The 20482-nt window shown below is 27.5% G+C and overlaps 1 protein-coding gene across 8 annotated transcripts in view; it reads right to left on the bottom strand.

Annotated features, from left to right (window-relative positions):
- LOC107440758 (annexin A4) overlaps positions 1 to 20482 on the bottom strand; it is a 44886-nt gene that overhangs the window by 13199 nt on the left and 11205 nt on the right. For 2 of the 8 annotated variants that reach the window (XM_071177843.1, XM_071177847.1), the window contains exons 1-4: positions 17995 to 18111; positions 14318 to 14905; positions 1759 to 1809; positions 362 to 452 (exon numbers count right to left, since the gene is read on the bottom strand). In XM_071177843.1, the coding sequence (XP_071033944.1) occupies positions 362 to 452; positions 1759 to 1809; positions 14318 to 14899 (724 nt within the window). In that variant the 5' untranslated portion in view covers positions 14900 to 14905; positions 17995 to 18111. Of the gene's footprint in view, positions 1 to 361; positions 453 to 1758; positions 1810 to 14317; positions 14906 to 17990; positions 18117 to 18147; positions 18470 to 20482 lie in introns of those variants that run through there. The other 6 variants (XM_016053778.3, XM_071177846.1, XM_071177844.1 and 3 more) reach the window with 5 other exon arrangements.

The raw sequence follows: 20482 nt of genomic DNA, 5'->3' as shown, positions 1-20482 counted from the left end.
AGAACAGCACAAGATGAAAATTTGAAATTTCAAGATTTAAATTTAATATTATTAGTACCAGACACATACAGTTATTCCATTTAAATACCACACATTTGAACTCCACACTACACTTAGAACAATAAAATTAGTACAACAATATTTATTTTTAAATTCACGAAAAAAAAATTATTTTCCCCTACTATTTTGAATATTAACATACTTCAAATCAACAAATTTATCGCCTATGCATAGGATTTAAGTGACATTTGTAGAACATTTGGCAACAATTGTTGAAATAGTGATGCGAACCATAATAATTATAAATAAAAATATGAAATTAGTTACAAGGAAATCAAAAAGTGACAAATATTTATATTACCAAAGCCTTTCATGGCTTTCCTAAGTAATTCAGCATCCAGCTTTGGGTCAAAATTTTGATAGGGATGGACAGTTCCTTCACCAGTAATGTACTAAAACAAATCATGTAAGAAAAATTAAATCTCGTATCATGGGTAATTTCCTTTACAAACAAAGGCAACTAAACATTAGAAATAATTCATTTTCTAACAATAAAATAAAGGGATAATACTTGCTAAAGCTAAACTCTAATTTTGGAGGGAAAAAAATTTAAAAATAGAAAACTTTTAATCATCAAAATAAAAAAAAAGAAGAAATAACTTAAAATTATTAATTTATATCAAAGAAAAATCTATTCTTTTAAATTTACGTAGGTTATCATAAAAGTTTTAAATGAAATATAAACTATGGGGATACTCTAGCAATATTTACTAGTTTTAGATAGCATCCTGATTAAAATAACTTTCGAGTAAATTAATTTAGAATAAAATTTTAAAATATTTGTTTATGAATCTAAGAATATTTAATTTAAAAACAACATTTTACCTAAGCTAACACATACAAGATCCAAATTACATATAAAATGTTTGTTTCGCCAAATATTCCAAGACTTTTATAATGAGAGCATATTTAAATTTACACTATCGTAAGTTCAGTTTATATTAATTCAAACAAATTGGACTAAAATGCAAAATGTGCTGCAGTTTAGTACATTTATAGAGATTTAAAAGGAATTTTAGTATTCAATCGCCATGTATACTTTAGAAAAAAAAAAGCCCTAGGATAATTTTGAATTATTACATAAAAATTTTTTTTTATTTATATTTCCATAAATATTTATCAACCATTATAAAACATAAAGAAGTAATACTTCTTCACTAGTTAAACTTTTACTAGTTAAGTTAAAAAAAAACTAACTATAATTTTTTATACATGTTAAAAACTTTAGATTAATGATTATAAAGGTCTACAAAAAGAGAAATGCTGCAATCATAGTTGTTGATTTTCAACAAACAATAATAACAAATTTAAGGAAAAAAAATATGTATTACAGTACAGCAATTTTAAATACAAAACTTAATACAAACAATGAATTTATTTAAAAATTATCTCAATTTAGAAGAATTACTCTTTTGAAGACTCAATAAAAATAGAGCTGATAAAAAAAGCTTTTAACATTTAAAATTAATACACTAAGTCAGTTAGGAAAAAAAAAACATTAAATTTTGCTTATGACACTAAGAAAAATCATATATTATGTAACTTAGTTGCATTTAAAGAGCTGGAAAAGAAAAACTGTTTGTTTACCGAAATTAGTACATCAAATATAGTTAAAATAAGTATAAAAAACGTTTTCAAAATGCGTGTTATTGAAAATTTATTGGCATTTTTAGTTACAAAAATGTGAATATTGCTTACCTCAGCCATTTTTCCGTAGTTTCCAGGTGGATAACCAGTTGTTCTATTATTCTGAAGGAAAATAGAAAGTTTTTAATTGAAGCAAACATTGGTTTTGAGACAACACTTTTGGGTTCATTTTGTATTAATGAAGAAAAATATATTTAAAAATCTAAAGATTATATAATTTGTTAAACAAAAAGAACAAAAGTTATTGGCAGAATATAAGTTGCAAATATGAAAGACACAATTAGGATCGAGTCTGTCAGATCATTTGATAAAATCTATATCGAATAAAGCTCTTAAAATTAAAGCTTTCATGCAAAAAAGTTACAAGTAATCTATAAAATATTACAAACGTTTTTTTTTTAAATTCTTTATTTTTACATTAATTTTAAATCATGAAGAAAAGCTTGTAAAAAATATTATAAAACCCAACCAGCATAATTACTTAGAACATTAAGTTAATTGTTCTGGAAAATTATTCAAAAAGTCAGGATAAAACTGGATTTTAATGAGAAATGATGGATTAAAAAATTAGTTTTTTCTATTTTTATTTAGCAAAGTTATCAAGAAGCAAAAAAATAACTGAGATATTGGTTTAATAAATTGATTAGTGAGAATAAAAATTATATGGACAATATTCAGTTTAAAATAAACTTAAAAATAAATAAATAAAACATTAAATTAAGAATTGAATAAAATAAACAATTCTTACAGTAGGGTTTTCTTTAATTTTTTAAAACTTGAAAGCAGTACAAAGTAATATAATAATAAAAATATTAACAAGTATTGAACAATGAAGATTTTTAAAGTTAATCATTATTAATAATGATTAACTTTAAAAATCTTCATTGTTCAATACTTGCTAATATTTTTATTATTATGTAATTACATTATTCTGAGAAACATAATTTAGATAAACTTAAACGTTTAATTAGATAATTACTAATTAACTTACTTTTCACTGAATTCTTTACTTTTCACTGAATTTTCAGCAATTTTATGAAAATTATATAAATATAATAACTTATGCATAGCAACATTAATTCAATAAAATACCTAAACATTTTTGTATTGATAATGATGCAAAAAATACAATAGTAGCATAATAAAAAGATTTTCATACTCAGAAAAATATTTAAAAAATCATTTTTTTGTGTAAATATTCGATGAAAAATATAAGTTTACAAGATATAGGAGAGGAAGCCAATACCTGACATCTGTATGCTTATATTATTTAGTAAAAATAATAATAATATTTTTTTTAATAATTATTTTTATTGATATTAGTAGCAAGTAAGTAACTGAAAATGATTTGTAAACTTGCTTAAAATAAATTTGAAATTTCTGGAAAAAAACGTTTTTTTTTAAATTTTATTTTCCCAAAATCTTTTAATAAGAGTGATTAGTTTATAATAATTATCTCATAATTATTTCTTGATTTAAATAAATGATTTTTTATTAATTATAAAATCATCAAGAGATTAAAATTATTGATGAATTTATTTGAAAACAGCCTTCACAAATAAATACATAAATAAAGAAAATACATAAAGATTTCATTTTTAATTGTTACATATAAACATCAGGGGAAAAAAAACAAACAAACAAGGATATGAATTTCAATAAAAATATAAAGCATAGATTTAAAATTAAAGGGCGAAAGATATTCTGTTCAAAATATATTAACAAGAAAACAATCACCAAAATAGAAGAAAACTTTTGTTTACTTTATACCTACTCAAAGATAATTGACAAACTTAGCACATAACAGATTATAAACAATCCATATAGTCTAAGTAAAAAGCTTTAAATTATACTCATTCCTAAAGCAGAACAGATGCAATTTTCGAGTAAGAGAAAAGTAAATAGGTGATGTGTCTTTTTAAATAAAATGATTACATAATTTAAATTTACATGAATTGAGATGATCCGTTAAAAGTAAACTTACAAGTAACAAACGCCGCTATAGATGATCGAATTTAAAACTCTACCCACAAATCTGAAAGCGGTGACTAAAGTTAAACGGAACCTGGGATGTCAAGATGTTTGTGCAACCGGAAAGGCCGTTTTTTCCTTACCCGTGGATGAAATTCCCTATTTTTTCATGGAAAGATAGGGATAATGGGGAAAAGTTTCAACTCATTACATTTATGGAATGCTTCAAGTGATGTAGACGGGAGGGGGGAGGGGATTTTTTACACCTCATTTACTAAAGAATTTTCAAGGTTAAAGTAAATGAAAAGAAATTATTTCTTTCTTCTACCTTTTTAATTTACAACTTTTATCTCGTATCATTTCTTCAATGTACGTGCAAATTGTGAAAAAGGGTGTTTCATTTTTTAGCAACTCAATTTTCATTATCTTTCCAAATAGAAGTGACACGAAGGTTGCATTGTATATTTTTAACAACCTACATTTATTTTAATAGGTAAAACTAATAAATTGCATTAAACAAAACAAAACTGTAGGCTAAAAATATACAATGCTACAACATTTTGTCATTCAGCTAGCGTTCTTACGTTTAATTAAAAAAAAGTTTTTTTTTTAAATTTGGGAAAATTTTATCTGTAAAAATACTTCTTTAAAAAAATAAGTTATTCAAGTTACAAAGGTGTTACTTATAGGATGTAAAAAATCGATTTACAAAGCAATCAATATTTTTTTCAAGATCCTGTTTGCTTTTGTTTTTTTCCTTTCTTTCTTCTTCTTTTTTTAGATAGAATATTCTTGCAGAGTAAAATAAATAATTAATACCCATAAATAATTAATACTCATAAATTATTAATACCATACATGACATAGATATCTTGAAATCGAAACGACTTTAATGTTCCTCCAATTTGAAAAAAAAAAAAAAAAAAAAAATGCAATTTAAAAAATAACTTTTATACGGATTCCTATGAAATATTCTTATTTATCCAGAAATATCCTATTTTTTGGATATATATATCCGATAAAAAAAAAATTACAAAATAATCAAAATTTATTCGCGTTAAATGTTTTAGCTTTTGTCCTTTAAAACCTGTTGCATGGCAGTTACTTATTTAATTTTATGTTCCGCTGAAAAGCATATGGTTCCAATAATTAGAAATAAATATAGAATGAAGCTCAATAGCTGATCCGTTTTATTAGGAAGTAAAAAAGGAAACAATAATATGTAAAGGCTTTCATTCGCCGAAATGATGAATAATATAATGAATGAATGAATAATAAAATCTGCTAGAACATATGTATAATAATCGATGACAAGAGAAAAAGAAGAAAGAGTAGATGAAAAGGGAAAATTGGAGTTTCATTTTCCCTTTTCATCCTCGCCTGAACTACGTGTACATAAACTAGCCTTTGTCAACATCAAGAATAATTTTTCTCCGAAGCGTTCATTTGTGCGCTATTTTCAACTTCCATAACCCAAGAGAGCCGCGCGTTTTTCTTTTTAATTCCCGTATATCGAAACAAGGAAGAAATAAAATAAAAAGAAACAAAACGGATGGATGGCGAACAGATGATAAACGCAACCGTGACACAGAAATTGGGAAATCGCGATTGAGTCAGTATATTGTTGTTTTAAATAGAATAGTAGCTTAAGGCTATATACGTCAGAATGTTTAAACTGAAACATGTGCTTTATGCAATCATTATATTTCCTACTATTGAAAACAATAGTTTTTTCTTTTTTTCTTGAAAATTTCCTTGAAACTTGAGAAATGTAGAAAAAATGCGATTAGCATTGAACAGAAAACTTGATTTTTATCTTTTACTGTTAAGAAAACGAATGTTCTTAGAAATCTATTTAAGACTGATTAGGAGACACGGATTATTTTTCCTACAAATAAAACAAAAATATAAAATCAGATTAATTATCAAAAGAAAGAAAGAAAAAAATTTTTAACAAGAAATTTGGTGGGACATTGGATTCTAAGTACAAGCAGTTCGTGTAATTTTTCTAATTTATACCAAATAATTAATAAATTCAGTTTTTTTTCCGTCAAATTATATTATCATAAAAAAGTCAACGTATTAAATTACCTGTAATTCAGAACGTTTTTTTAAAAAAAATTATTCTCACTGCTTTTAAATGATTATTTAATTGTGTTGTCTGTTTTAGTTTAAACCTGTTAATGGGCAAAACGCGATTTTGCTGGGCCTGCTTAGGAACAGAAACTAAGTATTTTATTTTTTAAAGGTCTTAATTGTACTTATTTTATTAATCTAATTAATAAATTATTATTTTTTATGAGAATTTTTTGACTTGAGGAAAGATATTAAGTGTATTTTTTGGCGTAAGAAATAATATAGTCTTATATTATTGTAATTTATTAAAGTTGCATAGAAACAGGGAATATGACTAGAATCAACACATCCGTCCCCCCCCCCCCAAAAAAAAAAAAGNCCCAAAAAAAAAAAAAGATGCAGGCATTTTTTTGATAATTAATTATTGACAAATGACGAATTTTAATCATACGGTTATTGGACCGTAGGCTAACCATGGAAGGATTTCGTGGCCTTCCTCTCCAAGTAAAAAAAAATTTGAGTTAGTTTCATCCAAAATTCCAGGAAGACTAGTTTGCTCCAATGATTTGACCTGGGAGTTCCCTTGTCTTCTGGATTGGATTTAAAATTACAAGGCTACGGAGATGAAAATTGACTCAGAATTGGATCATGCTGTTCCAATGCCGGAAATTAAACAAAAGAAAGTATGGCTACGAGAGATTAGCTGTGAAATGATGATTTCTCGTCATGCGGATACATATTCGAAAAAATATTTAAAATGTATTTTATAATATTGTGAATCAAACAGTCGAGACCGGTGATCGTGGTTTTGCTCATACAGAATATGGGAATGTATCAAGCAGTTTTGACCAAATTTATTATTAAAAATAAGTTATTTTTTTCTCTCATAAAATGCATATATTACTATCAATAAATAACACTAGGTAACAAATTTTATGTTGCATTTAAACATATACTTGGTCTTGCCTGATTTGAGAGTGGGGATTTCAAATTAGTTATGCTTTTAAAGCTAAACCATTTTTAATCTAGGGGCGTTACAGTACATCATCGAGATTAAAACTGCATAAAAAGTTAAACCCGGAATTGCCATCGTTCGCGGTTAAAGAAGCTTTCCTATTATGATCCGTTCAGAAGCACACGAAGAAATAATTCATAATCGGGAAGCACCCCAAGCGGCGTATGACAACATATCCGGGCACAGGTTCCTATGCAATTTTAATCCTGGTGATGTGACGTAACTCTTCTAGAAGTTAGTCGTAACATTTATGTGATCTCTGTTATATATGACGTTTTTAATCTTGTACAATTCGACAAAAATAGACAAAAAATGACATTTAAAAATATATTGTGGTTCGGAGAAAGAAAGCGATTGCAAATTTGAAATCAGCGACGTGAAAATATCAAAAATCCGTTAAAAAATCTCATGCAATAGAAAACGAGAAAAACAGAAATTGTTTTCCAGTGTATTTTTTTAATTACAAAAGTTGTATTTCAAACGAATTTTACCTGAAAATAATTTATGGATTCTTATATTTTAATTAAACATAAATGATTATAGTATTTTACCTAAACTAATTAAGATATTCATATAGATAAATTAGTTTGAAAAAGTATGTATATTTTAAATTTTTTTTACGCTGAAGATTTTATAAGTTCCGAAAGAATGAAAAAAAAGTAAATAAAATACAAAATAAATGTTTTTTTCCTTCTTCTTAATTTAAAAGCAATTTTAGACAAATAGAAAAAGAGTGAGCTTGTTCAGAGTAATTTTAAGCATATACGTACATAAACGAAATGGTGTATTTTAGAGTAACAACAACCTAACCACAAAGTATTAAAAAAACAATTTTCAAAATCCATTAAAATTATTTACAAAATACTCCAATGATTCATTTGGTCCTCCCCTTCTGTGACCCGAAAAAAACCAGTTTTCTAGATGTAATGTTAACCAACCCTCTGATCTCCATCAAAATAAAGAAAACCTTCAAATGAATTATTTAATTACTTTTCATTCTATTCTAAGTTTATATTCAATGGACATTTTTTAGATTAATAATAAGGAGAAAACTACGATTGTAAACTGTGATACAAACTAAGTAAACGAACTCATTACATTACAACATAAAACGCGTGAAATTAATTTCTAAACAGGTGTCTTTTGTAATGTAAAAATTCAGTCATACTTTCATTTGAAGCATAAGATCTCGATTACCAATGGCAAACAACACGTACTTCAATTCCTAAATGTAACATATTTATTATTAATAGTGAAATTAGTCTACCAAAAATAGTACTGGCCGTACCGAGGGGGGAAAAATGGCAAAAAACTGATTAATTAAAGAACAATTTTTCTCTTATGAAAAAAATTTTTTTTTCAGCAGTGTTAATAAGTATGATGCACTAATAAGCATAATTAGGAAGTATGAAAAAGCAGCATTGCATTATTTCGAGTACAATATGACAATAAAGATATCGTTTGCTCTACAAACGTGTATCAATGTATTTAAAAAATTTTTTCTTTTTGTAAATTCCTTTTTTTCCCTGCAAATTAACCAATTTTCGGCTTCTTGTTATTTTAATCTAAATTGATAACAGAGGTACCAGTAAAGTTGTCCCAATTACCACCTTTCACGCCACCACTTTTGAAATAATTTTAGTACTAGATTTAATTTTAGTGAAGTACATTTAAGTACTAAGAATATTATTACATTGCAAATAATGCAAGATTTTAAGCACAGGTTATCAGATATAAGATATGAACCAAAATACAGTTCGTAAAATAAAAATGTTTTTTGTTTTGTTTTTTGTTGATCAAATGATTAGATTTATATTTTGAAAAATAAAAAACGGAACACAATGAATAACTTTTGATTTAATGATTAGATCTTCAGATACTAGGACTCAATTCTAAATGGTTTAAAGGGGTGACCTTAATTATGCTAATTAATTAGTGCAGACGATGTTTTAAGTTTCGAAATCAGATACAAAACTGGAGACTTTCTTTGAATAAATATACCTTTTTGTCAACGGATTCTTATTTTAATCATAAAAATATGGAGGGTAAATGAAATCTGGAAAATATGATCCCAGAAAAGCGGTCGAAAGTTTGAGACCTTTAATGATCGGAACTCCACGTTCTAGGACTCAATCTTAATGGTTCCTGTAGATTGGGGTGACCTCAAATATGGTAATTTATAAGTGCAGACTATATTTTAAGTTACGAAATCAGACACTAAAAAGTACTTTCCCTGAAACATCTAAGAGTATTCTCATGTAATTTTCTCAACGTATTCGGATTATTATCATCCAAGGGCGCCGGCAGCGGGGTGCAAGGAGGTGCACTTGCACCCCCCTGGCTTTTTTTTTAAAACAATTAAAGAGATACAGAAAAACAATTTTGTCATAAAAAAATTTTATCAAAAATATTTTTATTCAAAAGCAAATAATTTTTTTCCCCCAATGGCAGGCACTGAATTTTGAATCTTTGCCTATACAATGCCAGAATTGTTGCTCATTTCGCGTTACCCAGTGGGCACCTGTGAACCAAAGTCACGGAGGCGAGCAACATTGCCCACGCCACACTGCCACAAACCCGTTTATAGGGTGGGCCACATTCACACATCATACACACAACAGAGGACAGCACAAAGAGAGAGAGAGAAACATCCATGTCCAGAGCGGGATTCGAACCCGCAGCCTATGGCTTCGCAGTCAGGCTCGCTAACCGCTCGGCCACCTGGCCGGCCTCAAAAGCAAATAATTAAGTAATTATTGATACATAACAATTAAAAAACTGTTTAATCAAACAAGAATTGTAATCGTCTTGTTAGCTGTCCAAGTCTGTTTATAACTTTTTCAATGAATTCTGAGTCATCTTTGATTCTTTTCTTATGCACACTGAGCATGCATAAACTACTCAATCTCTCGTGAGACATTGTAGACCGATTCCATGTTTTGATGCGTCGCATTGTACTAAAAGTGCGTTCAATAGTGCACGTAGTAGCTGGAAGAGTTAGACCAATTTTGATTGCCTCCCCGCTACAACTGGATAAAACGGTGTGGCCTGAATAACTAAATCGATGTATTCGTAAGAATTCGTGGGATTCATAAGAATTTTCTCTATTAAAACGGACGAAAAAATTAACGAATGAAAGTATATGTAATAACAAAACAAAATGAAATAACAGAATATTTAAAAAAAAAATTTGGTTNGGGGGGGGGGGGGGGTAGTTTGTTCGAGGGTTGCACCCCCTTTTATATTATTCTGCCGGCGCCCTTGTTATCATCAAAATATTGAGGGTATAGCTGCAATCTAGAAAATATGGTTCTCAGAGTTCATCAGGAGAGCGGTCTTAAGTTTGGATCCTTTAATGTTAATTTTACTTTTTGCGTATTTCGCCATATCTTAAGAACTTTTCAAGCGAATTAAAAAAAATTTGCCCGAGACTTTAAAATTCGTTTATCCAAAAATAATTAATTCTATGTAAAAAAATAACTTTAAGTAAATATTTATCAATATTAATTATTTTTATTTAATATTAGTTAAAAAAAATTTTGAATTGTAAGGTATATACTTTTTTACATCATTCTAAAGAATGTAATTTTACATGGCAAAATAAAAAATTTGAGCGAAATCTGTGGATTAGTTTATAAGAAATCGAATTTTAAAATTAAGACTTTTTATTAATTGTACGACTTTTTTAAAAATACGAAGTTATTCTAGGCGGTCCGTTATTTTTTGCATTTTATTCATTTATTTTTGAGCACGTACAAAACCTGTTTATCCAAAGATATTTTATGCAACAAATATTCATGATATAAATATTTTACACCTAATTTAATAATTATCGGGAAGATTTCAAATTGTAGCTACATATGCTTTTCATGATTCAACATCATGTAATTTTAAAAGACGAAATCCAAAATTTGTAAAGCATCTTTCGAGCAGTTTTCAATTTATATATTGAGAAAGAAAAGGTTCAGATTCCATCGAGGGGAAAAAAAAAAGAAATATATATATTTAGAGAAAATAAGTTTTTGTTTCTGATGTTGTATCTTAACATGATGTCTGCACTAATTAAATAGCATATTTAAGGTCTTTATCTCTAATTTTAAGGTCTCTTATCAATTACAAGATAAGAAGTTATAAAAAGGTGCTCAGTTTTTATATTGTGCATAATAGAAGTGACAAGCATTATCTATCTAACGTGTTATAGTGCATCTAAGTTAGAAAAAATTATAAGCATTCACCTCATAAGGGCAAAATATGTGAACAAACTTCGACTTTTGAGCAGTAGATTTTCATTTTCTGAAATATCAACAGATATGAGAAAAGCCAAACTTTCTGTTTTAAAGCTTAAAAACTACATTTTTTAAAATTTCAAAATTGTTGCAACATATATAGATACACACTACTCTACAATAATGGAAAGAAAAAAAACATTTACAGAAACATTTTTGTTTTAAATTTCTTAAGAAATACGCAGAGGATTATTTTGCAACTTAAGACTCGTTTAGCTCATACGATTACTCGATTTTTCTTACTTTGCAATAAGGTTTAAAGCTTTTCAGAAATTTAAAGGGCCTGCAATAAATTAAGAAAAATAAAACTAGTGTTTTTAAAGACACTATGCAAGAAAATCAGGCAATAAGGCGAATCAGGAGATTACTTTAATTGTTATTTGCAACAACTGCGTAAAATTTCGAAATTATGGATTAAATAATTTTAGAAATGCGAACAACTTCATAAATTTTTAGACTTACGTTTTTCTTCTTTTTTTTTTTTTGCTATAACTTTAAAAATTCTCAGTAAAATGAAACAAAATTTCCGGTGAATCAATTTAAAATTAAATACAAAAATTTTGTTTTAAAATTTGAAAAAAGTTCGCTTAAAACTACGCAAGATAGGAGAGCACGAAAAACATTAAAAAAAAATTTTTCCCTATAATTTTGTAGTGAATCTTATTTGGCAATTAATGAAAAGTCTTATTTGAATATCGTAAAAACGTAAAAAGTTTCGAGCAATTTTCCATGCTGTTTTTTATATTTTTTAAAAATAAAGCTCAAAAGGATCAGGGGTTTTCCACAAATTATATATATATATATTTTTCAATTTTTTTATATATATATTTATATAATATATTTATATAATATATTTATATAAATATATATATATTTATATAAACACACATATATACATATATAATATTTATATATAGAATATAGAGAAATATATATATATGTATTTATATAAAAACATAATATACTACACACAGGAGTTGGACAAAATAATGAGAAGACTTCTATACTAATACATTTGTTGATCTTTCTCAAGGAACACTAAGAGAATCAATTTATAACTTCAGAAATGTTTAGATCAGGCAAGTTCATATACACATCAATGAAGTTTAAAGCTTTTAGAGGTTTGAGGGAATGACAGTCAATTACAAACGGCAAATAATATTTTTGGTCACCTTATGCCAAAAACTGTAGCAATAGATTTGTTATTTGTGCAGTTATTTTGGTTATTATATGTAACAATTGCACAAAATTTCGTAATCTCAGCTAAAATATTTACGGAGATATGATATGAACATTTTTATAACAACAATTATTTCGTCTTGCGTTTTTTTTTTCTTTTTCTGCTATAATTTAAAAAAATCTTAATAAAATTAAACAAAATAATTGGAGCAATTTAAAATTAATTACAAAATTATTGCTTTAAAATGTGAGGAAAATTCTTTGAAAACTGCACAATATAAGCAATTAAAGTAGTTCTTCAATAATGTACATGGGTGGGGAAAAATAAATATTTTTTTTCATGATTTTGCAGTTAATCGTATCTGACAATTAATTAAAAAAGTTCGATTTTAATATCTTAAAAATTTATAAAATTTCAATGTTAAACTCCGCAGCCTTGTAATTTTAAACCCAATCTAGAAGACAATGGAACTCCTGGATGTATTAGGTGAAATTTGCTTTCAGGGATGACTTTTTGATAGAACTAACCCGCATCCGAGTCGTGTGGTGAGAAAAACCATGTGAACCTCTCAGTGTTGGATTGTCGGCAAGGGTATTCTGACTCATAATTCGTCTACCACTGAGAATATTTTTCGTCAGAGCCAGGAGTGGGATTTGTATCGACCAGCCATTGCAGGGATTTGAACACAAATCACTTCATTGGGAGGTGAGCGCTCTATCCCCTCAGCCACTATGACTAATTAAAAATTCTAATATTTTTTCCCCTAAATATCAAATTAAACATCAGAGTTTGCAATTTATGCATAGCCAGGATGTAGTTTAAAGTTTCAATACAAAAATATGTTTTAAATGCGGTGATCCCAATATTTTGAGAATAGTTTAATCAAGCCAGCTTATTTTTAAAAAATTGAATCTTTACACAACTATCCTTATATTGTGAAACTTTCAATAAATAGGATACAAGTATTTTTAGCAATTAAAGTATTTTTTAGCAATTAAAAATTTAATATAAGGTTTAAAAATGAAGAAGTTTTAACTACTGGGAAACTAACTGCTTAAAACTAATATTAATAAATATTGTTTCAAAAAGTCAAGAAATAATCAATGAACACTTCATGATACAAATAACTTCAGATATTTTTTAGGAGCAACCTGGTAAACCACCTTAGTCTTTTTATTTAAAAACAGTAAACATGGAGTTCTTTTTTTTATGATGGAACTAACCATTTTGAAATACAACTCAAAATTTTAATTTTCACCATATAATTGTTAAAGATGCTCTAGAAAAAGGCCCACAAAATATACTCATATTCAAGAATTTCTCTTATCATACAATAGGTATTTTTCATCATAGTTAATGTTTCATTATCATTAATATTTGTTTTTTAGAAAAAAATATGAAACGAAGTACCTCATTAAAATTATCTAAAAATACAAATTTGGTAACATAAGAAAAATTTGAGAAACTGTAAGGAAAAAAAAAATACATAAAAAATTGAAGAATAATTTAAAAAGTAGTGAATAAAAAAAAATCTTTAAAAAAATATGCTTATTTGAATTGTTAACCTCTTGAACTAAATATATGTGGTTTCTCATTAAGCCAAAAATTCATCATGATAGCTGTAATCCTTGGCTTTAAGTTTTTCTATGGGGAGGGTGGGGGGCACATTAAAAACCATTTAAATAGTCCTTTAATAGGTATCATATTTGAATTCAGTGGCTCAAAATCAATAAATAAAAGTTCTGACGCGTGTAATATAACAAGATTGTTATATTACATGCGTCAATAAACATTTCTAAGCAGTTACATAGTTTATAAAATTTACATGTATATAGTATAAAATTCACTAAAGTATAAAAAGGCCTAACAAGTGTTGCTATAAATTAATCCAACTTCCGAGTTTATGTTCTTAAATACATTCAGTGACGCATACAGCAAAAGCACTGAAAATTAACAGTTAAAATCTATTTTTTGCAGATCTTCTTAGCAACTGGCACAAGGAGCATGCAAAAAAAAAGGAGCATTTTTTTCAAAGAAAAAATATATTCACAATAAAGTTTTCAAAATACTTTATGTACTTACATTGTTAATAGATTGAGGATAGTTGTTTTGATGATTTGGATACGGAGAAGAGCCAGAATGGGAATATGGAGTTGGGCCAGTTGGATAAGGAGAATTAGTTGCTGCATTTGATGAGCCAGTAGGTGGATATGGTGAGCCAGTAGGTGGATATGGTGAGCCAGTAGGTGGATATGGGGAGCCAGTAGGTGGATATGGGGAGCCAGTAGGTGGATATGGGGAGCCAGTGGGTGGATATGGGGAGCCAGTGGATGGATAAGGAGATCCAGAGGGAGGATAAGGAGATCCAGAGGGAGGATAAGAAGATCCAGATGAAGGATAAGGGGATCCGGTTGGAGGATAAGGAGATCCAGATGGAGGATAAGGAGACCCAGATGGAGGATGAGAACCAGGTGCAGGATTAGATGAAGGATAAGGATATGCAGCTCCTGGTGGTCTATTAGAAGGATTGGTAACAGGATCCATAGGCAAGTGAGGGTAAGCAGGATTCATAGTAGGAGCAGTGGGATTTATAGCACCTGGATATCCTCTAGGTATGCCAGGAGGAGGATTAAAATCAGGAGTGAAAGGATTCCAATTACTCATGATCTCCTAAAATAAAACATATATTCAGAGTAATAAATACATGTATTTGATGAATAGTTTAATAGTAAAAGGTACAAAATTTCCACTTTGAATAACAAATCTTATGTAAGTGTAGAATTTTTGTTTTTCTTTTTTGAGATTTATAGATTGATGACAAGTGAACATTTTATTATTGAGCATAGAAAGAGTTGTGATTTGCTTATTTTTTCTGAAAAAGAGAATGGGGTCTAGAATCAGACAAATATGTGAAAATATGTAGTTTGTGAATTACCACCTAAAAATAATTATTTTAAAACATTTATCAAATGAACAAGACAAAAAAAAAAAGATTTTTTTTCTTCATGAAAGGGCTTAACTATTTAGAGTAAAAATGACAAAATTACATATTACGTTTGAACTGATAAATTACTTAAAACAAAATAATTAATTGTGATGATATTTTCAAGAATGTGCATTTATGAAACTTGATTCTTTTATCACAAGCTCAATTTTTAGTTTGCAGTTGAAATAGTTTAGCTCTTGATTTATATAGTAGACTGCTATTTAATCAAAACCAGTAAACTAAAAGTATGCCAGAAAATTAATATCTATTTATCATAGCACTACCTCAACATAAAACTAAATTAACAAACTAATATTAACCAAAGCCATAATTAAATCACTACTATCATATCATAGAGAAAAGTCAGAGTAATATTGAGAGTCAGTAAACCAACATTTAACATATTGTAAGCGGAAGGAGAAAAAATATTTAAAACATAACCATAGAGGTAGGAAATAATTATTATAAAAAAACTTGAACTTGCTTAAATTCCTTGCCAATGCCTTATATTTAATCAGATATATGAACATAGTTATTGTCTCTAGGGCAATGAAAATAAAATATGTAAATGTTTAAATTATTTCTGTAAACTTAGAGCTAATGATAGTCAAAGGTAACTGAATCATCAAAGTTTTATAAGGATGTTAATGTTTACTACAATAATGAGATATGATACATGAGTTATAAGATATAATTAATAACTAATAGACTAACTAATGTCAGGCATGATATACCTGATTTGTAAATCGCACCTGATTAGCATTTACTGCACTAATCAGGTAAGATATATGGATCAGGCATGAATGTTTTTTAATTTTGGGGTGTGATTCTATGTGAACAGGACGGAATACGATAATACAACATTATAATAATAATAACAATAATAATAATAACTTATGTTAAGGGCTGATCTTTCTTTTTCTATATTTAACTGATTAAACTGATTAACTGTTTGCTGGTTTTTTATGTCATAGGTGTCAGATCCAGCTAGCAGTCCTATAAGTCAGAANAATAATAATAATAACAATAATAATAATAACAATAATAATAATATCAAACATTAATATATACAGTGCACTCTCACTTATGCACCGGTGTAAGGGGCCAAGACAAAAAAGTGCATAAGTGAAAAACTTCAAAATTCTAAAATGCAACGTAAATTGCAGTGACAATATGAATAAATATGTTTCTAAAGATTAAATGTTAATATTTATACTGTTTTAGTATTTACTATAATTATACAAAGAAAAAATTTAACATACCTTAACACAATTTATTTTCTAACAAAATAATCTTTTAATTCAAAACATTTAAAAAAAAAAAAAAAATTATTTAAAGGATTAAAAAAATAAAATGTTAGCCTAAAATTTCGGCGCATAATTGAAAAATTTATTTTTAGAGCAACGCATAAACAAAGAATGTTTATCATTATTTTCCCATCTAATGTACTGGGACTAATAAAAATCGTCGAATAAATGAAAAAGGTGCATAAAAGAGGTGGTGCATAAGTAAGAGGTCACTGTATACAGAAGAAGATCTCTGTAACACAAACCTTGAAACCTGAGATTTCGTACTTTACAAAATTTTGTGTAATATGGATCATTTCACTAATCTTAGAATTTTCCAACTAAGTATGGTAATATTAGTCTAGAATAGATCAATTTTAAGATGTTTTAAAAAAAGTTTTGGATACGAATACTAAAAACAAAATAAAAGTTACTATTTACAGATATTTTTTGCAGCATTAGAACTATTAACAAGCAAATTAATCAATTTTAGTTTGCTTAGCCTTTGAAATTTTAACCTCTTAGCAAATAATTAAACAAATAATGTAAAAAGTTAATAGTCCTTGCCTAGTCAAAGAAATTTTTTAATTACAAATTTCATTGTTTACACTCAAAAAGTAAGTGTGGTTTATGGGAAATTGAGGTTCATAGAATTGCATTATACTTATAGAACTTCTACTGTATTAGGTTTCATGTAATACAATATCAAACTTAATTTTTGATGTTTTAAAATTGTATAAAAATAGACTCACTATTTATACTCATTTAAGGACTGTGAGAGAGTGGAATAATCTGAAATTCATAATTTTATGAAATTTCCCTAAGCAAAGTTTTCAAATTCAATTAATAAAACAGATTCCATCAAAAACACAAAACATAATTCAGTTCAATTAAAAAGAAACAACGAATTTATTGTTTAGTTCTCATATGGTGACTTTCAGTCATCTACTACTGCAAGAAAAATGTATGAAAGCATTATGTTTTAAAATAATTGGAAGACTACATTTAAAGTTGTAAAACTATATTAATCAAATTTTCTTTTAAAAAAAAGTTTTAGTTTTGAAAAACATTCTATAAATTGTATAATAAATATTTCCCCATTGTTCTTGATTGTTTCATCATTCATTATTCTTGATTTTTTTAAATAAAAAAATTTAGTTTTAAAAAACTTTTTTTAAAAGTTATGATAAATATTTCCGAACATGTCATAGATCTTGACTTTAAAATAAAAAGTGTTAGTTTAAAAAAAAAAGCTTTTTATCAATTTTCAGCTCAAATATTTCCATCACTGTTATTAATTTCTAAAATAAAAAGAGTTCGTTTAGAAAAAGTTTCGATAAATTTTATAACAAATATTTATTCACCTATCAGTGATAGCTAACATGATGATTGTCATTGATATTGCTAAACGTAGAACATGATACTTATTATAACAAGATCACATATGTTATCTGATAGAAATATAACTACATAAGAACTTTACCTACATTCGAAATAAATATCCCATATAATAAAATTAAAAAAAATTCTAATATTTCAACAATGTGTACGTAGAGAATAAGAGCAAAATAAAAATTTCAGTTTCGCAGTAAATGAATAATACTAATCTAATTTGTAAAATGCAAATCGATTATACTCACAGAAAAAGCAGCAAATAAAAAGAATCACATGAAACAAAATGTAGGAGTCATAAATTTTCTTCTTAATAGGAATCTATAATTTTACTGCTTAATGACTCAGTCTTGTTATTACATTCAAAATTGCAACCAAATAATAAAAATGCATACTATTTTTAGAGAACAGCCCAGACAAGTTTGTTTGAAAAGGACAATGATACAGCTGATTCTAAAGCGTTTAAACCGATTAAGCTTTTGTAGCCTATTACTTGTAATTTACGAACTTGTTTCAACTCATCGGTTCAGAACACAACTAATGGTTTTATTTTTTTGATAAAACTCACATAAAATGGAGGAAGTTGTCTGCTTCCTCGAAGTATGAATTTGAGTTTGCGCTTTGATCAAACTTACTATAATTCAAGGCAACTTTTTAGTCATACATAAAATACAACAGTAACTGATATTTTTAATAATCTTTTGCAATATATAGCATTTTTCTTCAATTTATTAATTAGATATTCTTTTCAAAAGTCAAAACATCTGTAAACATTTGTCTTTTTATTCAACAATAACTTCAACTTCTTCCTTAAAAAGCAGACGATATTTCATGTTGCATTGTGGAACAAATTTTGAATTCAACCTTTTTAAAGAATTTAAGATTTAAATGATTACTCTAAAACATTTTTAAACGGACATCGTCAAATGGTTTTTAACTAGTTAGTTAAATTATTTTTGCTCTTTTTTTGACAGTTTCTTTAACATTTTGAGTGCATAAAGTGAAAATGGAAGAAAAGTCAATGGATCTAAATTCGAATGTTGCAAATATTCAGCTTTCTCCGCCTAAAGATATAAGGGACATTATTTTGAAGTTTGATGAAAGTGGCGTTAGTGGTGAGCCTTTTTCATTTAATAATTTTGTTGAAGATAAAACTAATGTTGAAAACAGAATTATGGATGTCAAGCAGACAAGGTTTCCATTAGAAGAAAACGAAAGAAAAAGTCACGATGAGAAAGATGATTTAAGTTTGATTGATTTATCAGAAATTGATTTTGAAATTTCAAAAGATATGTTTGATGATATAAAAATAAAGGAAGAAGATATAATTGGATTTGATGAAAAGGTTTCAAGTCAATTATCAAATGGAAGAGAAAAGAATATCAATTTTAAATTGCCTTTTTTTACTGAAAATGTTGACGATAACGGAGTAACTTCTGTGGATTGTGAGATAAAAAATGATGCTAAGGAGACTTTGAAAACGAACTTAGTTAACGAAAATCATCAGATGGAAATGGGTCTTGAAGACAGTTTAGAAATTCCTTTATGTGAAGAAAAGGAAATATATTCGAGCTCAAATAATGAAGTAAAAAGAATAATGACAGAATTGCAAGTAAACCATGATAGTAATGAAAATTTGAGAAGCAAAGATAATAATTGTGCTCCAAGTGTTTCTGAAAATTTTAACAAGCTAATTGTTGGAAACATAACAGATGAAGAAAAATTGAAGAATTCAATTTTAACGAAAGAAAATGTATCTACATTAGCTGTGATTGGAAGCGATATAGATATGATTTTAGATAGTAAAGTTCATTTAAATTCACAAGAGAATATTTTATTGCATACTCAATCTTATAAAAATATAAATGATACCATTGAATCCATCATTCAAGAGTCACTTCAACAAGATCTCGATTCAAAGGATTCCTCTAATCAAGAAGAAATAAATGGAAAACAAGAGGAAAAGAAAACTCCATATGGTATTTTTGAAGTCGTGGTACCTTTAATAGGCAAAAATGTTATGGAAACTGGAAATGATGTCCCTTTTACCCAAAGATATGATTTAGCTAGGAAACAAAATGAAATGAGAGCAAAATTTCAGAAAAATGATCCTGATTTTTCTATTCCAAATATGAGCTTTGAAGAGTGGCGTAAGAGGAGACAATCAAGAACCAAGGAAGAAATTGCAGCTGAAGAAAGAAAAAAAGTTGCCAATGCAATACAATTGGCTAGATCTTTTACAAAAATTGCAATCAGTATTTTATTAGAGTATGAAAAGGATGAGCCAAATCAGGCAGCAATGACAAAATTTTTCAGATATTTTGAATTTGCACCAGCCTCTCCATTATCCTTACTATATGCACCACATTTTGTGCATACAATGATGCTTTGTCGAGGAGATGATGATTTATCCCCCAATTTAAGAAGGGCAGCAAATGACTGTTATGATAAATGCCATGCATTATTTCCAATACCTGAGGGATATAACTTTGAAACAGTCTACACCTCAGAAGTGAAGAAATATGTACCAGATGGTTTAGATAAATTAAGTGATTTTGTATTAGATTATGGAGATTATGATTC

This window comes from Parasteatoda tepidariorum, chromosome 2 (assembly GCF_043381705.1).
Source record: "Parasteatoda tepidariorum isolate YZ-2023 chromosome 2, CAS_Ptep_4.0, whole genome shotgun sequence".
Classification (NCBI taxonomy): domain Eukaryota; kingdom Metazoa; phylum Arthropoda; class Arachnida; order Araneae; family Theridiidae; genus Parasteatoda; species Parasteatoda tepidariorum.
This window is presented reverse-complemented; position numbering and strand designations above follow the sequence as displayed.